General features: G+C 37.1%; 2 protein-coding genes across 3 annotated transcripts; one reads left to right on the forward strand and one right to left on the reverse strand.

The window, feature by feature from the left end:
- Positions 1-11: 11 nt before the first annotated feature.
- On the forward strand, positions 12-10,318 carry LOC116057727 (nuclear export mediator factor NEMF). The gene is made up of 32 exons (XM_031310316.2): positions 12-202; positions 326-394; positions 784-886; positions 1,057-1,182; positions 1,308-1,456; positions 1,582-1,649; positions 1,749-1,838; positions 1,985-2,058; positions 2,159-2,229; positions 2,337-2,412; positions 2,544-2,684; positions 2,875-3,083; positions 3,174-3,347; positions 3,434-3,497; positions 3,741-3,829; positions 3,949-4,052; positions 4,151-4,213; positions 4,311-4,423; positions 5,186-5,243; positions 5,366-5,424; positions 5,503-5,623; positions 5,711-5,975; positions 6,108-6,150; positions 6,252-6,301; positions 6,483-6,624; positions 7,123-7,200; positions 7,382-7,582; positions 7,707-7,742; positions 7,943-8,049; positions 8,130-8,173; positions 8,258-8,337; positions 10,100-10,318. The coding sequence occupies exons 1-32, from the start codon at positions 144-146 to the stop codon at positions 10,175-10,177; spliced, it is 3,204 nt and encodes a 1,067-aa protein (XP_031166176.2). The 5' UTR covers positions 12-143; the 3' UTR covers positions 10,178-10,318.
- Positions 10,319-10,324: 6 nt separating this feature from the next.
- klhdc2 (kelch domain containing 2) lies at positions 10,325-17,810 on the reverse strand. 2 transcript variants are annotated; one of them, XM_031310323.2, is made up of 14 exons: positions 17,700-17,810; positions 16,793-17,077; positions 16,613-16,692; positions 16,408-16,525; positions 16,090-16,202; positions 15,791-15,875; positions 15,503-15,586; positions 15,162-15,242; positions 14,967-15,025; positions 13,189-13,298; positions 13,029-13,101; positions 12,789-12,876; positions 11,967-12,019; positions 10,325-11,880 (listed from the first exon to the last, which is right to left on the reverse strand). In XM_031310323.2, exons 2-14 carry the CDS (start codon positions 17,045-17,047, stop codon positions 11,757-11,759), a joined length of 1,323 nt encoding a protein of 440 aa, XP_031166183.1. In that variant the 5' UTR covers positions 17,048-17,077; positions 17,700-17,810; the 3' UTR covers positions 10,325-11,756. The 2 variants fall into 2 exon arrangements, with proteins under 2 accessions (XP_031166183.1, XP_031166182.1); XM_031310322.2 differs by having other exon boundaries at positions 16,793-17,074; positions 17,700-17,807.
- Between the last annotated feature and the right edge of the window lie 1,461 nt (positions 17,811-19,271).

The raw sequence follows: 19,271 nt of genomic DNA on the forward strand, positions 1-19,271 counted from the left end.
TCCACGTCGGCTTCCGTAAAAACCTATCACTTCTGCGCATGTTCAGTAATTCCCTGCATGTTTTCCTTGCTGATGTTGCACCAGAAATGTGAATTTAACAGTGTTTACCTTTCTTTTTATTGGTAGTCAGCTTTTCGGTCACCATGAAAACAAGATTCACCACCGTGGATATCAGGGCAGTTATTGCCGAGATCAATGCCAAGTAGGTGATATGTGTTATTCATTATTGCCTCTAGCATCCTGGTGGCTATAAGCTAACCATCGGTAATGTGGATTTGTCTACAAATGATCAGCCATTCATTTATTTTGCTTCACTCTATCACAGCTACATTGGCATGAGAGTAAACAACGTGTACGACATCGACAACAAGACGTATCTCATCCGTCTGCAAAAGTAAGGACAGTTTGAATAACTTGCCTCCGAAAGTTTCACTGTAATTAATTTATATGGCATAAATATACTCCCTTCTTTACTAATTGTGAGTATAATTAGTAAAGAAGTATTATCCATAACATGGTGTCCAAGTATACAAAAGTATTATTAACTGACAGGACCACTGATATTTTATTAGTTCACCATATGTTGTGTATGTAAAAAGTACAGTATTTTCCTCTGACATGTAGTGGAGGAGAAGTAAAAACAAGAAGCATGAAACAGAAGTACTCAAGTAAAGTACACGTACCTCAAAACTGTACTTAAGTACAGCACCTACTAAATATACTTTGTTAAATTCCACCACTTTCAGTTAGTGTGTATAACTCAGTGTCATATTTTTGTCTCAGGCCTGACAGCAAAGCTATTCTCCTGATTGAGTCTGGGAGTCGTATTCACTCCACAGACTTTGAATGGCCCAAGAACATGATGCCTTCGGGCTTTGCAATGAAAGTAAGAACATCTCATTTACTGAATAACACTGACCAACTTTTTTTTTTTTTTTAATCATTACTGTATAATTCTAACCATATTTTAGGCTTTTAAAATATTTTGATTTGTGATTCAAGTCACATTTCACTGAGAATTCCATTCCTGAATGTCAAAAGCAACTTTCTCTGTAGTGTCGAAAACACCTGAAGTCACGGCGGTTGACCCAAATTAAGCAGCTCGGGATTGACAGGATTGTTGACATCCAGTTTGGCTCAGATGAGGCTGCCTACCATTTGATTATTGAACTGTATGACAGGGTGAGAAAACATTGTGAGATGTGTATATCAAACTTCTGATCATATCAGCCCTGATCCCGAACCAGGACATTGATACATGCCAATGTGTTTGTGTATGTGTGCATTTGTTTCTAATCCATCTTCAGGGTAACGTCATTCTTGCAGACCATGAGTACACCATCCTGAACCTGCTGCGGTTTCGTACAGCAGAGGCAGAAGATGTTAAGATTGCTGTGAGAGAGCGGTACCATGTGGAGAGCGCCCGACCGCCTGAACCTCTCATCAGTTTAGAGCGGTAACCACATCTTTACATATGCTTGTTGACTTTGTGGACCAGATGGACATCCATCAGATTTCAATAAACGTATATTATTCCTACACCAGTGAAAACAAATTCTCTCCTATTGGTTTTTTATATAGACTGACTGAAATCCTCAGCAAAGCACCGAATGGAGAGCAAGTGAAAAGGGTCCTGAACCCTCACCTTCGTAAGTAGCCAGGCAAACAGTCCTCAATCAAAACTTTTTTTTATTAAGTAAATGAACAGACTGAATCATGTTTTTTGTCCTTTCCAAACACACCTCCAGCCTATGGATCCACTCTGATAGAACACAGTTTGATAGAGGTGGGACTGCCGGGCTCTGTCAAAGTTGACAGCCAAGTTGATGCTGCCCAAGGTATAGAAGAGTTAATTGCAGTATAATTGCAGTAACAGACCAGTGGATGTAGTGGTTCAAGTTTAAGATTTGTTTTTGTTTTTGAATTTATTTGTAATGTTGTTTATTTGCAAAAAAAACTGTATTTGATCTGACTGATTTTTCAGTTGCACCTAAAATCCTGGAAGCCATGCAGATTGCAGAAACCTATATGGAAAAAACGGAGAACTTCAGTGGCAAAGTAAGGAATCTTTCAGAAGCAGTCTTTATTTTGAGGAAACAAATTCTTTAGGATGCTGTAATAGATGTGTTATATTCACGAGCTAATTAATTAATTCAAGGGTTACATCATACAAAAGAGTGAGAAGAAACCAAGCTTAACTCCTGGAAAACCCAGCGAAGAACTGCTCACGTATGTCAAGTTTTGTTTAACACACAATTTGTTACTATACATACTTTTCTTTAGCTGCTTTTTTATAATATGGTTAATTAATTCATGTCAATAATATCTACTTACAGATATGATGAATTCCACCCATTCCTCTTTGCCCAGCATGCAAAGAGCCCCTATTTGGAGTTTGATACTTTTGATAAGGTAAATACTGACATGGCTGCTTATTTGGTTTTATTTCTTGATTCTTTGTTTAGGAAAGAATATTGATCTTTTCTCCTTTACAATGTGAATTCACCCTTTTGATATGACTCTAATGTGATCCTCTCATGTAGGCAGTGGATGAGTTCTTTTCTAAGATGGAGAGTCAGAAGATTGACATGAAGGCCTTGCAGCAGGAGAAACAGGCTCTGAAGAAGTTGGAGAATGTTAAAAGGGACCACGAGCAGAGACTGGAGGCCTTGCACCAAGTACAGGTCAGCGTTTCTGTCAACTTTTAGGTTTGTGTGCTCTAAACGCTGCACAGAATGGCTCCTGCTTTTTCATATGTATGTATTTGTGGAACGTTAATGTTGGCGCTGTTGAGAAGATTTAACTGAAACTTGCAAACACAGGTCAGGCAAATCATCAGCTGAAATACAAGAAATCTTGTCTTGTGTGTTGCAGGAGGTGGACAGAATAAAGGGAGAACTGGTGGAGATGAACCTGCCTGTGGTAGAGAGGGCGCTGCAGGTGGTGCGCAGTGCACTCGCGAATCAGGTGGACTGGACTGAAATCGGCATTATCGTCAAAGACGCACAAGCTGCTGGAGACCCGGTGGCCTGCGCCATCAAGGAGCTGAAGCTGCAGACCAATCATATCACCATGCTTTTAAAGTGAGACCATCTGATACAGAAACTTAAGTCCCTCAGACCACTCTGCTCATTGTTACAGCATTTGGCTCATGTGTGTCTTTTTCCCTCTAGGAATCCATATATTTCTGAGGAAGACCAGGAAGAGGAAGAGAAAAAAGATGTAGTGGAGGAGAAAGGGAAGAAAAACAAAAATAAAGACAAAGGACAGAACAAGAAGGTGCAAAGGAACAAGCCCATGTTAGTGGACGTGGATCTTGGCCTGTCGGCTTATGCCAATGCCAAAAAGTAGGTTTAGATGTAATCCCCAATTGAGCATTATGTGGGGAAGGTGTTGTTTTTACAGCTGATGCTTGTCATTGTGCTTTTTTTAGGTACTATGACTTCAAACGCACTGCTGAAAAGAAGGAACATAAAACCATTGAAGCAGCAGATAAGGTAAGAAAGCTGTTTCAGCCTTTGTCCATATCCAAACTCTGAAATTCCTGCCGTTTTTAAAGGTTATGGTCACAAATTATTGTATGATCAGCAAGGAACATCTTTAAGATCAAAGAAAGGCCTGTTTGGGGGTTTTTTCAGGAACATTGCTTGCAATGTATTGACACACGACAGCTTTCCAGTTGACAAGTCGTCATACTTTTGTATACTGTTGAATGGGCTTTTATTTTCATGTCATTCAAGGCTATGAAATCTGCAGAGAAAAAAACACAAAAAACACTGAAAGAGGTTCAGACTGTGACCACCATTCAGAAGGCTAGGAAAGTCTACTGGTAAGACACACATCACCATTTTGTGCCTATGCATATTCAGACGTTGATGCAGTATTTTTGCACATATGTTCGCGCAGTGGAGCCTTTCATTCTCTCAACCATTTCTCCCCTTTTGGCAGGTTTGAGAAGTTCTTGTGGTTCATCAGCTCAGAGAATTATCTCGTCATCGCAGGAAGGGATCAGCAGCAGAACGAGATAATTGTCAAACGCTATCTCCGGGCAGGTAATGAAAGAACCTATACACACACTCTTGCCTTTACAAAGTAAGCACCTTCAAAACGGGGCTGGTGTATCCCGTCACGTGTGCCTTTACTTTGTCAGGTGATGTCTATGTTCATGCTGACCTCCATGGAGCGACTAGCTGTGTCATCAAGAACCCTTCAGGTAAACCTGCACATTTCCATCCGCTATGGGAACATACTAGATGTTAGTTCTTCCACTCATTTGTTTGTGTCTCTCCCTCTCCATCTTCCTGCTCCAGGTGACCCCGTCCCTCCTCGTACCCTGACAGAAGCTGGCACTATGGCTGTGTGCTACAGTGCTGCCTGGGATGCCAAGATCATCACCAGTGCTTGGTGGGTTCATCATCATCAGGTAAGTTATCAATAACAAGCAACTAAATTTGCTAGCTTGTATGCATGTATCTATATACTGTATATTTAATACAAATTATTTCTCAGTCACTGCCCACTATAATTAGATAAAATTAGGTATGGAGAATGATGTATTCTACCATGTTCCATACATTTAAAATGAAATGACTGGCTTAAAGGGGTTGCTAGAGTTTAGGTTAAAACAAGGTAGCATATTTTGCTTCTAACAAGCCACAAGGCAAAATATATTTTGATATGTTTGCTGTTTATTTATTACCATCATATTGTATAAATGTTTTTATTCTGTAACATATTTTAGAACTGTGTGCCATAACTTACTGTAAGTTTTTAAGTTATATTCACATTCAGTGGTTCTGACCAAAACACATTGTGTGTATATTTGAGGCCTAATATATGCGTATTATTTGTATTATTATATCTTTCTCATCAAACATTTGTAAAGCTGTTTTTTATATTATAAATTGTGCATTGTTTACATTCCTTTTTGACTTCTTAAGTCTTCTTGACATGTTATGTACAAAAAAAGGGGACCAACTTATAAAACCATATTGCTATTGCTCCATATTGCTACTAGTGAGAGAAACTCCAAAGAGTAACTTGAACATTCAGGTTCATAGTGTGTTACTAGACATGGGGGAAAAAAATAGACTATAAGCAGCAAAATTATTTAATCACATTGATACAGTAGAAATGTTGGCATTTATTCCTAATTAGCAGTGTTATATCAATTATTTGTGTTCAGGTGTCTAAAACAGCTCCCACTGGAGAGTACCTGACCACTGGAAGTTTCATGATCAGAGGTATGGAACATTAAAATATTTGTTGTATTCATTCTGTAAGGCACCAGAGTAAAATATGAAAAGTATAATTGCTAATGATGATGTCTAACAGAGGACCTAACATTAGACATATTTCTCTCCAGGAAAGAAAAACTTTTTGCCACCTTCTTACTTGATTATGGGCTTCGGATTCCTCTTCAAGGTAAATACCATCATGAGCTGTGAGTTCATGTTTAACTCTTTGTATTGAAACAATGACGTTTCACCCTGGTCTGTGCAGGTCGATGAGCAGAGTGTGTTTCGGCACCGAGGGGAGAGAAAGGTGAAGACTGTAGAGGAGGACATGGAGGACGTCACATCCAGAACTGCTGAGCTGTTAGAGGAGGGAGAGGAGCTGATAGGTAGCAGATACCAAAATGATTGATTTCATTTACTGTGTATGTAACGACGACAGTCGGGTGTTGGTACTGATTCTGTTGCCTCTGCAGGTGATGACAGCAGTAATGAAGATCAGGGTGAGGAAAGGGCGGGAGGAAATGGAGAGACGGTAAAGCAGATTAAAAAAGTGGTTGAGGGGGAGGATGGTGCGAGAGGAGAACTGGCTGCTGTTCCTGAAGAGGACGACATGGAGGCAGAGGGAGAGGAGGATGGAGAGGAAGACAGTGGGGAGGAAAAGGAGATGAAGAATGAAGAAAGTGAAGAATTCAGCTTTCCGGATACGACCATCTCCCTCTCTCATTTACAGCCCAGCAGGTAATGTTACCACTACAATGCTAACACTATAATAATGGAAAGGCCTTGTCCTGCTTTCTACACGCCTTATAGTTCCATCCTTGCACCCAACGATGAATGGTACTTAATACAAGTGTCTCTCCCTATTTCTAGAAATACTCAGAACCCTGGTTTCAAAAAGGAAGTGACCACTCAGGTAATTAGTCGCCATCTTAGGCCACATACATTGCAGCAATTTCATCTAAGTGAAAGCATAAAGGTATAACATTCAAACTCATGTTGATGAATTCTCTACAGGTTGAGGTAGACTCACAGGGGAGGAAACACATGACTGCCAAGCAGAGAAGGTGAATGAATGGTATAAAATAACAACACACAGTTAGCATGTACTTCTTCCTGTTAAGCCCATACCACAAACTTTCAGAATTTCATTAACAGGTAGTGTTGAGACATGTGGTTGGTTTATTAAAAAAAACGTATCATTGATCATTCAGTCATTGATTCAATCCTTTTTATCTTTGTCACTAGAGAAGAGAAGAAGAAGAAGCAGAAACAGGAAGGGTGTGACACTGGGGAGAAGACTGAGATTTCATCTGCTGGATCAGCAGTCGACCAGGGATCCAAAGGTGGAGGAGGCCCCTCCCAGCAGCCACCGAAGAGAGGCCAAAAGGTGAGAGAGGAGTTTGATAAGATCAGATGTTCTGTTCTTAAGACCAAATCTAAAACAAAGTAACAATAATACCTTCGCCAATACATGGTGCTTTTAAGTTTACAAATCTTTCCAAAGGAGATACAGTTTACATGAGAAAAATAAAATCCGAGACTAAAACCTACACAATAGAAATAAAACCTATAACAAACCAAAGTAAATTTACAAGGGACTAAGAGGCAAACAACACCAGTATAATGATTAAAAGCATGAGTAGGAACATGTTTTTTTTTTTCATCATCTGCAGCTACAATAAGAAAAAACATTTTTTTTTATCACATCACAACATGAGTATCAAAAGCTGAAACAAAATATAATTATTCAAGCCATGACTGAACAACATCTCTGATAAAGCCAAGAGTTTTTGGTAACATTACCTTTTGTGTTACATGTCATAGTGAGTTTATTTGATGGAGCAATCTGGTTTCTGTGTGTAATTTGTGCCTGTTATCACTGCAGAACAAGTTAAAGAAGATCAAAGAGAAGTACAAGGACCAGGATGAAGAGGACAGGGAGCTGATGATGCAGCTGCTCGGGGTGAGGATGACTAAAAAAATGATCCTCAACACAGTCGTTACTATGTACTGTACAGTGACACGTGGTAGCACACCATCTGCAACATTTAGTAGGAACTGCAACTCGGGTCTACACAGTTGTCATGTGCACAGTCCTTGATACTGACACAGTAAATAACAGTAGAAGCGCTTTTCTTCTGTAGTCAGCTGGTTCCACTAAGGAGGAGAAAGATAAGGGGAAGAAAGGAAAGAAGGGGAAGGGTAGAGACGAACCCATCAGGAAAGCAGCCCCTCAGAAACAACCCCCGAAACCTCGTAATGTGGAGGCCGCTGTGACAGAAGGAATGGAGGGTGATGAGGAGAAACCGCCTGGAGAGGAGGCCAGTCCTGCCGAGGAGGACAAGGTATGGGACACAATCAAGATCCAATTCCAGTGTCTGAAATGTAATATTTGTCTGGTGATGGTTATGAAGTTACCTGCCACAACAAACAACCTTATATTTTATATGTTATTTCTTTTCCTTTCAGGAAGATGATGTGGACCAAGACAATCCTGGAGCAGAGGTGAGTTTGACTGTGGATAAATATTTCTAATAGTTAATAGAAATTAATCATTATTCCCTCTTTGATATATGTATTTTTTTTTTTTAATAATTCAAAGAACATTTTGGGTATAAATGCATGTTCATTCTGCATCGTTCATTTTAACCCACCAGTAAGTTTACTACTGCATGAGTCTTCAGTTTTCCTTTGTGCTGCCTCAGGAAGCAGAGGATCTGCTAACCTCTCTGTCGGGCCAGCCCCATCCTGAAGATGTGCTGTTGTTTGCTGTGCCAGTCTGTGCTCCATACACCGCCCTGTCTAACTACAAGTATGTGCAAATAACCTTTTGGTGTGTTAAGAGACAAAGTGAAGCTTGCAGGGGCTAAATGAGTCATTTGTTTTTCACAGACACAAGGTGAAACTGACACCAGGTTCTCAGAAGAAAGGAAAAGGTAAGAATATCCATTCTAATATTCATGTTTTTACAGTGAAAATTATTGCTTTTAGAATTGATTTTATTTTTATGTTTCTACCAGCTGCACGCACTGCAGTTTTGAGCTTCATGAAAGCCAGAGATGCCTCAACCAGAGAGAAAGACCTGTTCCGCAGTGTCAAGGTAAAGAAGTTCACTGCATTTCTTTGACATTTTTATGACATACTATACTATGACATTTTATGGCTTTTTATGACATACTATACTATGACTTTTTATGACATACTTTACTATGACTTTTTATGACATACTTTACTATGACTTTTTTATATTTTTATGACGTACTATAGTATGAGATTATTTAAGACATATTTATGACGTACTTTATGACTTTAAAAAAAAAAATATATATATATATATTATTATGACATACTACAGACTTTTTTATGACATGCTATAATATTCTTTTGAAATCTTTATGACATACTATACTATGACTTTTTATAACATACTTTACTATGACTTTTTTATATTTGTATGATGTACTATAGTATGAAATTATTTAAAGGTGCTCTAAGCGATGTTGGGTGACGTTACTTCTTGTTGACGTTCAAAGTATTTTCAGACAAAACGAGACTAGCTCGCCCCTCCCTCTTTCTCATCCCGTCCCCTCCCCCTCCCTTCCGCCCACTAACCCCCCAACCCCCACCGCAAAATCCTTCTTGTCGGTTATTGGCTGGAACGCTGGAACACTGTTTGTGTATATTCTGTGGTGCAGGTTTACAGAGACCGCGTTTTTTTACAGTGTGTTCAGGGGACAGGCAGCTCACGGATAGTGAGGAGATGTTTGCTGTATGTGACAAAAAATGTTGTAGCCTAAAAAACGCGTGACATCGCTTAGAGCACCTTTAAGACATATTTATGATGTACTTTATGACTTTAAAAATATATATATAATATATATTATTATGACATACTACAGATGTACTATGACATTTTATGAATTTTTATGACATACTATGAATTTTTATGACATACTATACTATTCTTTTGAAATTTTTAAGACATACTATTACTTTTATATGACATTTTTATAACATACTATACTATGACTTTATATGAACTATACTATTATTTAAGACATGTTTTTCTGACATAATACACTGACTTTTTTATGACATACCATACTACGACTTTTTATGACAATACTATTGACTTTTTATGTTCTATTACTACACTGACTTCTTTATATTTTTATGACATACTATACAATGAAATTCTTTATATACTATGATTTTTTCAACATACTATACTATGACTATTTTATCACTTTTTTCAACATACTATACTATGGTTTTTTTATATTACTTTTTTCAACATACTATACTATAATTTCTTTTTTCGACATACTATACTATGGCTTTTTTATCACTTTTTCCGACATACTATGACTTTTTCCGACATACTATACTATGACATTTTTTTAGACATACTATACAATGGCTTTTTTTTTATCACTTTTTTCGACATACTATGACATTTTTTTCGACATACTATACTATGGGTTTTTTTCAACATACAATCCTGTCTTTTTATGACTTTTTTCAACATACTATTCTGTCTTTTTTATAACTTTTTTTCGACATACTATACTATTTTTAATAACTTTTTAGACATACTGTACTATGACGTTTTTGGACATACTATACTATGACTTTTTTCAACATATTATACTATGTCTTTTTTCGCCATACTATACTATGACTTTTTTCGACATACTATTCTGTCTTTTTTATGACTTTTTTCGACATACTATGACTTTTGTATCACTTTTTCCGACATACTATACTATGACCTTTTATAAGTTTCAGCACTAATAACAGGGTAGTTTGTTTTTTTTATAATTTAACTTAAACTGTATCCCCTCTAATATCCTGTGTTACAGGATACTGATCTATCCAGAAACATGCCAGGCAAAGTTAAAGTGTCTGCTCCAAACCTGCTGGCTGCCAAGAAGAAATGAGACGGGTGAACACAGACTTATGTGACTCGGCTGACTTCATCTACATTTCAAGCATGAGCGGTACCGGTTAAGATCTGATCATCAGCGTACAGTTCCCTTGTTGGATATCAATTTTATTTTAAATATACAAAGCTGAAAAAACAATTCATGGTATGCGTTTATTTGAGTACGAAATAACAGTATCCATTGCATTCTACAATAAAAAACACTAAGGGAACATTGTGCAAACCAGGCAAATACAAACAAAGCCCTACTGACAATTAGGCATTTCAGTGCAATGTGGCTCAACATCCAATACACTTAGGGTAGTATTTTAAGTTATTGTTAAAACAAGATTTAAATGCTACAGGAGCCACTCATGACAATGTAAAAAAGGCTTTAAAAGCCTCTTTCAGAATAAAGAACCCACACATTTCCTCAACTATATAAATACACAAATAAAAATTAACATTTCTGGGGCTTCAAAGGAGATAGTCTTGCGTAACAAAGCACTAGTTTTAGGTCTGTGAGAACTTAAACTACAAGATTTAGCAAACATCTGTATTAAAGATTGTGCCAAACAGTTATAGCTATCATATATTAAAGCAACAGGCTCCCTAAACAAATTCAGTTAAAGCAAACATGTTTCAGCCTTGCACCACTGTGTTTAGTGTTAAGACATTAGACTAATATTTTCAGTTGGTTCAATTTCTGAGGAAGACCAGTGGAAACTATGTCAACAAGCGACTGGAGTATGGCGTTTGTTCTAAAAGACTATTTCCTTGACTCTTGGGTATACCTACACAATGTGCTACAATCTTGTGGAGGAAAGGAAAGTCCTGCCCAATTTCCAAACTATATTTTCCTCCACTCCATAACACAGTATTTTCTCACAGGGTTTCTTTCTATGGTTTTCATGAAAAGCTGATCATGAGATTGTGTTTTTTGTTCATAATCTTAGTTTAGGCAGGTATCCACTACTTTACTGGCTAGTACAATATTAACATCTTGTATTAACAAGATAAAATACATTTTTGTGAGCATTAAACAACAAAACCTCTCTGGAATCTTAAACACAGAAGCACTGTCATAACTTCACTGTACTTGCAGTTACTAAATGCTGACAAAAATACCTTATCTTAAATCAAGTTCTCTTATCCAGTACAGAAGTAGCAAACCATTTATCTTGGAATACAGGAATAGAAACCATGCCATTATATTTTGGCTTTTCAGAAGGAAGTATGCTTAGCAAAGAAATTGGATTTTTCTAGATTTTCTGCTCTCTTTTATATGCTGTGCATCGTCTGCACTGTTACACCACTAAAGATTCTACTGGCTTTGCAATAGTTTGACCTATAAGATAATAAACAAAAAAGGTAATAAACAGGACAAGGATGGCCTGTGAACATAAGCGCTGTCAGTTACACAGCTGTTCACTATTGCTTAGAGATTTTTTAAATATGTCCACACACATTAAACTAATGCTCAAATAGGACTACCTGCTTTGAGAGTAACACTCATCTCATACATGCATACATACATACAGACTCTATACTCTACCCTATAAACCTCTGGACTAGATTCACGGTTTCCTCTTAGCCTAGGAGCCCAGTGTGTTGACACGTGCCATTCTCTGTTTGAGGCTGTGTAGGAGGTGTTTAGGCAAGCAGTCCCAGTAACTAGACAAACGCTCCCTGTGCTGCAGAACGGCTTCCATACAGAACCTGGAGAGTGGGGACAGGAAAATATAAGCACAAAATAATAAATGGAGAACATCTCAGCTTCAGGTATAAAATAAGTTCACACTTACCGCACTAGTGATTTGGGCTGAACATTAAAAACCAGTAACTCGTTACTGTGAGCCTGTCGAGTAAGCATAAAGGAGTCAAATTCAGTAAAAAAAGATTGCAATGTATGTAAAATGAAAAAAAAGATTGTTATATTTTGATTAGTGCTGTCAGTTAAACGCGTTATTAACGGTGTTAACGCAAACCCATTTTAATGGTGTCAATTTTTTTAATGCGAGATTAACGTTCTTTTTGGCATAACAAACATTGTAGTTTCACATGCTGTTGCAACAACTAGTAACGTTAGAAAAACTACAACACCACACCGGATCTAGCTAGACCGGAAACAAAACAACAGGCACACACTTGTTTGGGCTTGCGAGCCGGCCAAAGAGTAGTAGGCTAACGTTACGTTTTGAGTGGATGGCAAGCGCAAGACGCCGAAATGGATGCCAATAAGATTCTGAATGGAAAGTTTACTTTTAAAAAGTTGCCAAATGGTTCCATTGACAAGACCAAAGTGATCTGTGCGTTTTGTCGTTGTGAACTGAGCTATCATCGCAGCACGTCCAGTCTGAAATACCACTTGATGGCCAAGCACACAGCTGATGCGAATTCTTCGCCCCCTCGTCAAAGCCAGGCGACAAAAGCACAAAGCAAGCCGATCCACTTTTCCACTTTGATAAGAGCATTAAAATGAGAAAAAAATAATTGAACAAAAAGAAATCTAGGGACTTTAGAATAGATAAAAATGTGCGATTAATTGCGAGTTAACTATGACATTAATCGCGATTAAATATTTTAATCGTTTGACAGCACTATTTTTTATATGACTTGCAGCTTACCGCTTTGTGATGAGACAACAGGTTGTTGGCACACCCTCCAAACACAAACACCTCTCCATCAGGACCGGAGCATGCTGTGTGCCACAGCCTGAAATACACAGCACAATGTCAAGAATTGTCGACATACAGTATGTTGCTCATAGACACGCACCCAAATGAGTGGTCATCCCTCAGAATCATTTAGCTGAAACTTAATCTCCAAGCACACTAACAGTGTTCACAGTAAGACGAGAGGATTACCTTGGACTCTCTGTGTGACTGTGTTTGAAAGGCTTCCATTCATTTTTGCTTACATAGTACAGCCAAGCATCACCTGAAAACATAATAACTCTGTAAAACCAGTGACCATTTTGAGGTGGCGAGGGATTATTTGGTACTTCAGAACAAGTGTCAGACTCACTCAGTGTCTCTCTGTCTGTGGTGAAGCCTCCAAATAAGAAGATGTGGTCTGGTGACACAGGAGTGAAGGAGTGCCAAGACCGTCCCAGAGGACCCTGCTGGGGAACGCTCCTGCAACCAGATCAGAGGGGAACATTAGAGACAAACACATCTAGAAAATGCATTTCCTGCAGAAAATGCTTGTGAATGCTGAAAAGCTAAATTGGATTGGTGGCATAATTGTGTAGGTAGGTGAAGTAGTGAGAATAGTTGGAAAACTGGGAATGGTTTTATTAGTACGTATTTCATTGAAATGTTGAATAATAAAATAAACAAAAGTGAAATGTTTTAAGGTGAAAAGAAAAGCTTTAGTAGAGTATGTTGAAAAAGCCATAGTATATAGAAAATGCCATAGTATAGCATGTCGAAAAAAGTCATAGTATTGCATGTCAAAAAATGATGAAAAAAATCATATAGTATGTCGAAAAAAAGTGATAAAAACGTCACATAGTATGTATGTCGAAAAAAGTGATAAAAAAGCCATAGTATAGCACGTTGAAAAAAAGTTATAAAGAAGTCATATTATATTATGTTAAAAAAATGTTAGCATAGAAAAGTCATAGTATAGCATGTTAAAAAAAGTCATAGTATAGCATGTCGAAAAAAGTCATAGTATATATTGCGAAAAAGGTGATAAAAAAAGTCATAGAATAGTATGTCAAAAAAGTCATAGAATAGTATGTCAAAAAAGTCATAGAATAGTATGTCAAAAAAGTCATAGAATAGTATGTCGAAAAAAGTGGTGAAAAAGTCCTAGTATTGCATATCGAAAAAAAGTCCTAGTATGTTGAAAAATGTCATAGTATAGATCGCAAAAAAAGTGATAGTATTGCATGTTGAAAGAAGTGATAGTATAGTATGTCGAAAAGTTATAAAAACAAGTCATAGAATAGCATGTTGAAAAAAGTGATAAAAAAGTCATAGTATTGCAAAAAAGTGATAGTAAAATAAAGTTGGCAATGGTGCTAAATTTGAAAAAGATGAATAGTATAGTATGTCGAAAAAAGACAATAGTCAAAGTGTAGTATGTTGACAAAAGCCATTAAAAAGTCAAAGCGTAGTATGTCGAAAAAAGTGATACAAAAAGTCAAAGTATAGTATGTTGAAAAAAACCAGCCTGGACTGGGTATTGAACCTGGGTCTGAGTCTGCAGAAAAAGCCTAAAGAAGCACTAAACTTAAACAGTGATAACACAAAAAAGATATCAATAGCTGAATTCATTCTGATTTCAAATAGCTGAATGTTTTGTGAATAGTTTGAAGTTTGAATGACATCTGTAGGTGAAAGTGTGTTGGAGCAGTAGCACTTAGAAGTGGAAGAAGCCTGAAGAGGATTTAAAGATTGCTCTATGACTTTCAATGTGAAAAGAAAAAAGCTTAATATTTAAAAAAAAATAGAAATGGTGGAGAAAGTCGAATACAAGCACAAATGTCCTTAAAGAGCAGAACATTTTGATATTTGAATGGCTTTTGTAGCTGAAAGTATGCCGAATAGTAGGCGACCGAAATTGAAGAATTGGATAACAATACTGTGAATACTGCTGAATCAGCATTCACACAATTAAGAGAAAGCTCAAGGGTGAGCATGTTCCAATGGAACAAGTGGAAGAAAGATGTATAACTTTTGAAGCATGTTAGACTCACCCATTCACAAAAGATGACCTGATATTAAGATGTTTTTTAGTTTAAACTATCGTCTGCCCAGATGATTTAGAATATTGTGAAAATAAACAATACTTACATTTCATGCCACTCCCATGTGTCCAGGTCAATGTAGTACAGGTCATTTAGTCTGTAGTTCTGTGGACCAAAAGGAGATTGGAGTAGGAAACAATCATTTATAGTGAAAAGGTAGGTAATATTAACCGTATGACAAGAATCGACGAAAAGAGGCTAAAGACCCACATCTTGAATTCCTAGTTTTAAATTCCCTTACCTTGTATCTTCCCCCAAACACATAGCCTCTGTTACCAACTGTGGCACAAGCATGAGCTGCCCTGGGCGATGGGGTGTTCCCCTACATCAGGACATACCAACAGAGAGAATGCATCATTTTTCAGCGTTGTTTATTCTAATATTCCTCAAGAGTCAAAGGAAAAATTCTGATTATGGCAGGATTAAGGCAGGGACAATGGATGAAAATTGGAGAGACTGGTTTAAGTGGATGAGGCTTTTGTTGCTATTGGGCAGTGGGTTGGCTCTCAACACGTGCATGCATGTGATGTGTGTGATTACATTGTGTGAGGTGATATTGGTAGTGTCTGTGGATGTGTTTACCTTGGTGTTGGGTTGGCTCCATGTAGATGTCTCCAGGTCTAGGATGTGGATGTGGTTGTTCCAGCCTCGTCCAGGGCTGTCCCACTGCAGCAGCAAACAAATTAAATATATTTAGGTAAAATGTAATCAAATTGACTTTAAAAGGAAATAAGACACTCTAGCTGTTTTGTATAACTTGCTATGAAAGATGTTCCTTTAAACTAATCACATTTAGAAATATACAATGATAAAAAGATGTAACACTTGAAAGCAGTGTTTATCACATGAAGAGGATTTTTGTTTACAGACCACAAGTGAAGATGATTCATCATATTCAAAAGTCCCTTGATGAAGTCCTTGAGCAGCGTAGCCATAGCCACCAAAGAATATAAGTCTATGAAAACAATATAAGACAAAACTCCTTTAAAATAGATAACAATCTGTGATTACTCGTATTCATTTATTATTTTGTATTAACCACTCATACTATGGTTAATGTGATCACATGGCTGAAACTTGATGGCCACATTAACATTTTCTGAAGTGTGCCAGATGTTTAACATTCATGTTTACTTCAACATCAAAATAAAAAGGTAGTCATTACTCACTTGTTCTTCTGAACCCAGCACCCAAGCTTGTCCTTGCAGGATGGAGGGAGTCCTTTAAGATCCCTCATTTCCTCCCAAACTAGGCTGGGAGCTCTCAGGGGCAGGCGGTAGATCTGCAAAGCACAGCACAAAATACAGGAGTTCTGAAATATAATCGCAAACAGCAGACTGACGAGCTTCAGTGTTATGATTAACCATAAGGCAATCATTTGAAAATAACAGGATGTTAAGAAAGACGCACGCACGCGCGCACAGACACACACACACAGACACACAGACACACACACACACACACACACACACACACACACACAGTACCCTATTTGTGTTTCCCCTGGCGTGATGACCTCCAAATAAGTAGAGGACTCCATCAACACACACCCCACAGCTGCCTGACATGGATGTGTGCAGGTTACCTCCGGCTAAATGCTTTGTCCTGTGAACATTTAGGTTTTGTTTTTAATTTAAATTTAGTGGTGATGACAATGGTATCAATAGGGAACTTAAATGTAACAGCTATTACCATACTCCTGACTCCATGTTGTACGTCCAGATCTCATTTCTTGGCAGATAGAAGTCAAAGAATCCGTGGTTTTGAGCATTCTTGTACAGAGAGAGAAAAAAAGAAGTAATTTAAATAAATATGTAGACTGTAGTAAAAATGCAATGTTTAAGACATGTATCTAGCTAATAAACTCCTTACCTTGTATCCACCCCAAACATACATGCTGTTTCTGTCAACCACTGCTATATGACCACTGCGCTCAGCTGGGGTATCTAACTCAAACGATTCAGATGCTTCAGTGTCCAAGGGCTGTTCATCCTCCACCTCCTCATCTTCTTCATCCATATCGTCATTTACCATCCAAGCAAACAGTCTGTCATCTTCTTCTCTGTCGGAGTCATTGTCATCCTCTTCGGCTGGCAGATCTCCAATGTCTTCCTCCATCTCTGCCATTATCTCTGCTATGTCAGTCTCTTCTGTCTGTTGTCATGGCAAGAGGCGAGAAAGAGAAAACATCTAGGTTACTGCTGACAGGATTATTTAAATAAGTTAGCTACTTACAATAATTTACAATAATCGAATTTAAAAATAGGCGAACAGAAAAAAATACCCATATTCAAAACACTGGATGTCAGGAAAATTATGTTCAGCTAGTCATATGAAAATAGGCAACATCGACCTGTTTTCTCTGTGTGAGTAAGCTAGAGTTTATACGTAACATCCACAATTGTTTGCTCCTCTTTTAGTCACTGTGTTAGCTTGAATTCTGCTAATGCAGGACAGATAACGATAGCTGGCAGCACGATAAATGCTGACCTACTTTGCTAGCTCGTCTATTTAGGTTACTACAACAACGTGCAGTTAGCTAAGCCTTTGTCTTAGAAAGAAGGCGAAGGTCTAGAACAACCGATTTAGCTGTGTTTAAAATACCCCCAAACTACTGGTCACAGCTGTTCGTCAGTTACATTGGCTAGCTAACGTTACAGAACGTTGAAACTTGAAAATACAAAACATGCTCTAAAATTATATTGGTCACGTTAGTGTCCAATATAACTGCAACATGCAATTGCAGTTCTGGGTATAAATGAATTGCAGCCGTCTTTACCTTGAGATGTTTGTTTTTCCTGCAAATTTCAAAACGCCATGTATATGAGGTCACGCAAGTATTTTGGGGGCACGACCGGAAGTTGTCGACTTCTTAAATCCGCCATCTTGATAAGGTCGGCATACAGCCCCAGTCCCAATTTCATTAGTCCAACAAAATTTTAAAGAAATTAGGAGGTCTTTATTTTATTTTCTAATTTCTTGTAACTTTTACAATAACAAATTACCAGTTATCTAAATTTGATCAACAGGCAGCCTGTCCCCCATTGCTTGGAAATTGTGCTACACACATAACCTTTCCTCATACAAAACCATCATATGGAATAATAGTGACATTACTGTTGGGAAAAAAAAATCTATCTTTAGGCAAAATTGGGTTGATAAAGGTATTGTTTATGTATTGTCTTTGATACCAATGTTTAGTTATGAACAATTCCTTCTTGTTAAATCCTTTCCTGTAACAAGCAGAGAATTTAATGGGTTTATCCCATCTAATTTGCAAAGAAACTGTCTAAGTGCAAAGAATACAAAGTTTAATAGTAAAACGTTTCGGTACTAGACCATCTTCAGGCAAATGGTGTTACCCCCCATGGTATCCCATCTAATGAAAAGTAATCTATTTCAAGAAGCACTGAGGTTAGAATCTTCTTTGATGATAAATGGTATTGACATTTTGAATGCTTAATGCAACAATAAACATATATGTATACATTTTATGAAATAAGGAAAATCACTCCTAGAGTGACTTTGAGTCCTTGAAAAGCGCTATACAAATTCAATTTGTTATTATTACTAGAGGAAAAGCTTTTTGGAATAAATTTTTTTAGTGGCACTGATTGGCAAAGGGCATGGCTATTACCATATCAATTCTGTATTACCAATAAGATTAAAGAAGTACACATACATATATATCCTACAAATCTATATCTCTAAATTCTTAAATATTGAAAACAAATGCAGGTTTTGCAATGATGAATCAGAATCTATACTATATCTATTTTACTTTTCTATACATTCAATTACTTTTTGGACTCAAATTATGCATTATATATTTTTTGGACTCAAATTATGCATTATATATTGTGTCAAACCAATAATAATGTCAAAATTGAATATATATATATATATATATATATATATATATATATATATATATATATATATATATATATTTATTATTTTGAACATGAGAAATTTAACAGTGAATTTGTTTTTATCTTGCAAATTGTACTTACATAAATGCAAAACAAATGTTACTCCCAATTTCACAGCTTTTTTATAAGAATTCAAGTAATATATTAAGTCTCTAAAACTTTATAGTTTAAAGAGATTATTATTTTGAGTATGTCTCTGAAATGTTGTATATTTTAATGTACTTTTTCAATAAAGTAGGAAAAAAAAGGTTGGCATACATAAGCAGAGTACACATGGATGTATTATATTAAGGGAGTACACTATCAGCTCAGCTGAGGTGGTTAAATACCTATTTTTATTTTCTACCTGGTGGTTTTTAACACCTCCTAGGGTGTCACTTCTCATATAAAACAACCACAGTCAATTTTCAAAGTAAAAG

This window comes from Sander lucioperca, chromosome 18 (genome assembly GCF_008315115.2).
Source record: "Sander lucioperca isolate FBNREF2018 chromosome 18, SLUC_FBN_1.2, whole genome shotgun sequence".
Classification (NCBI taxonomy): Eukaryota; Metazoa; Chordata; class Actinopteri; order Perciformes; family Percidae; genus Sander; species Sander lucioperca.

Bases quoted from the DNA above. Each gene is read 5' to 3' on its own strand.
- LOC116057727 (XM_031310316.2), top strand. From the start codon at position 144: ATGAAAACAAGATTCACCACCGTGGATATCAGGGCAGTTATTGCCGAG. The intron at 2,230-2,336 runs GTATGTCAAGTT...ATCTACTTACAG, and splicing joins CCCAGCGAAGAACTGCTCAC to ATATGATGAATTCCACCCAT. The intron at 5,624-5,710 runs GTAGCAGATACC...TTGCCTCTGCAG, and splicing joins GGAGGGAGAGGAGCTGATAG to GTGATGACAGCAGTAATGAA.
- klhdc2 (XM_031310323.2), bottom strand. From the start codon at position 17,047: ATGGCAGAGATGGAGGAAGACATTGGAGATCTGCCAGCCGAAGAGGAT. The intron at 15,026-15,161 runs GTAAGGGAATTT...TTTGGTCCACAG, and splicing joins TGTTTGGGGGAAGATACAAG to AACTACAGACTAAATGACCT. The intron at 12,877-13,028 runs GTAATCCTCTCG...TGTGTATTTCAG, and splicing joins AGTCACACAGAGAGTCCAAG to GCTGTGGCACACAGCATGCT.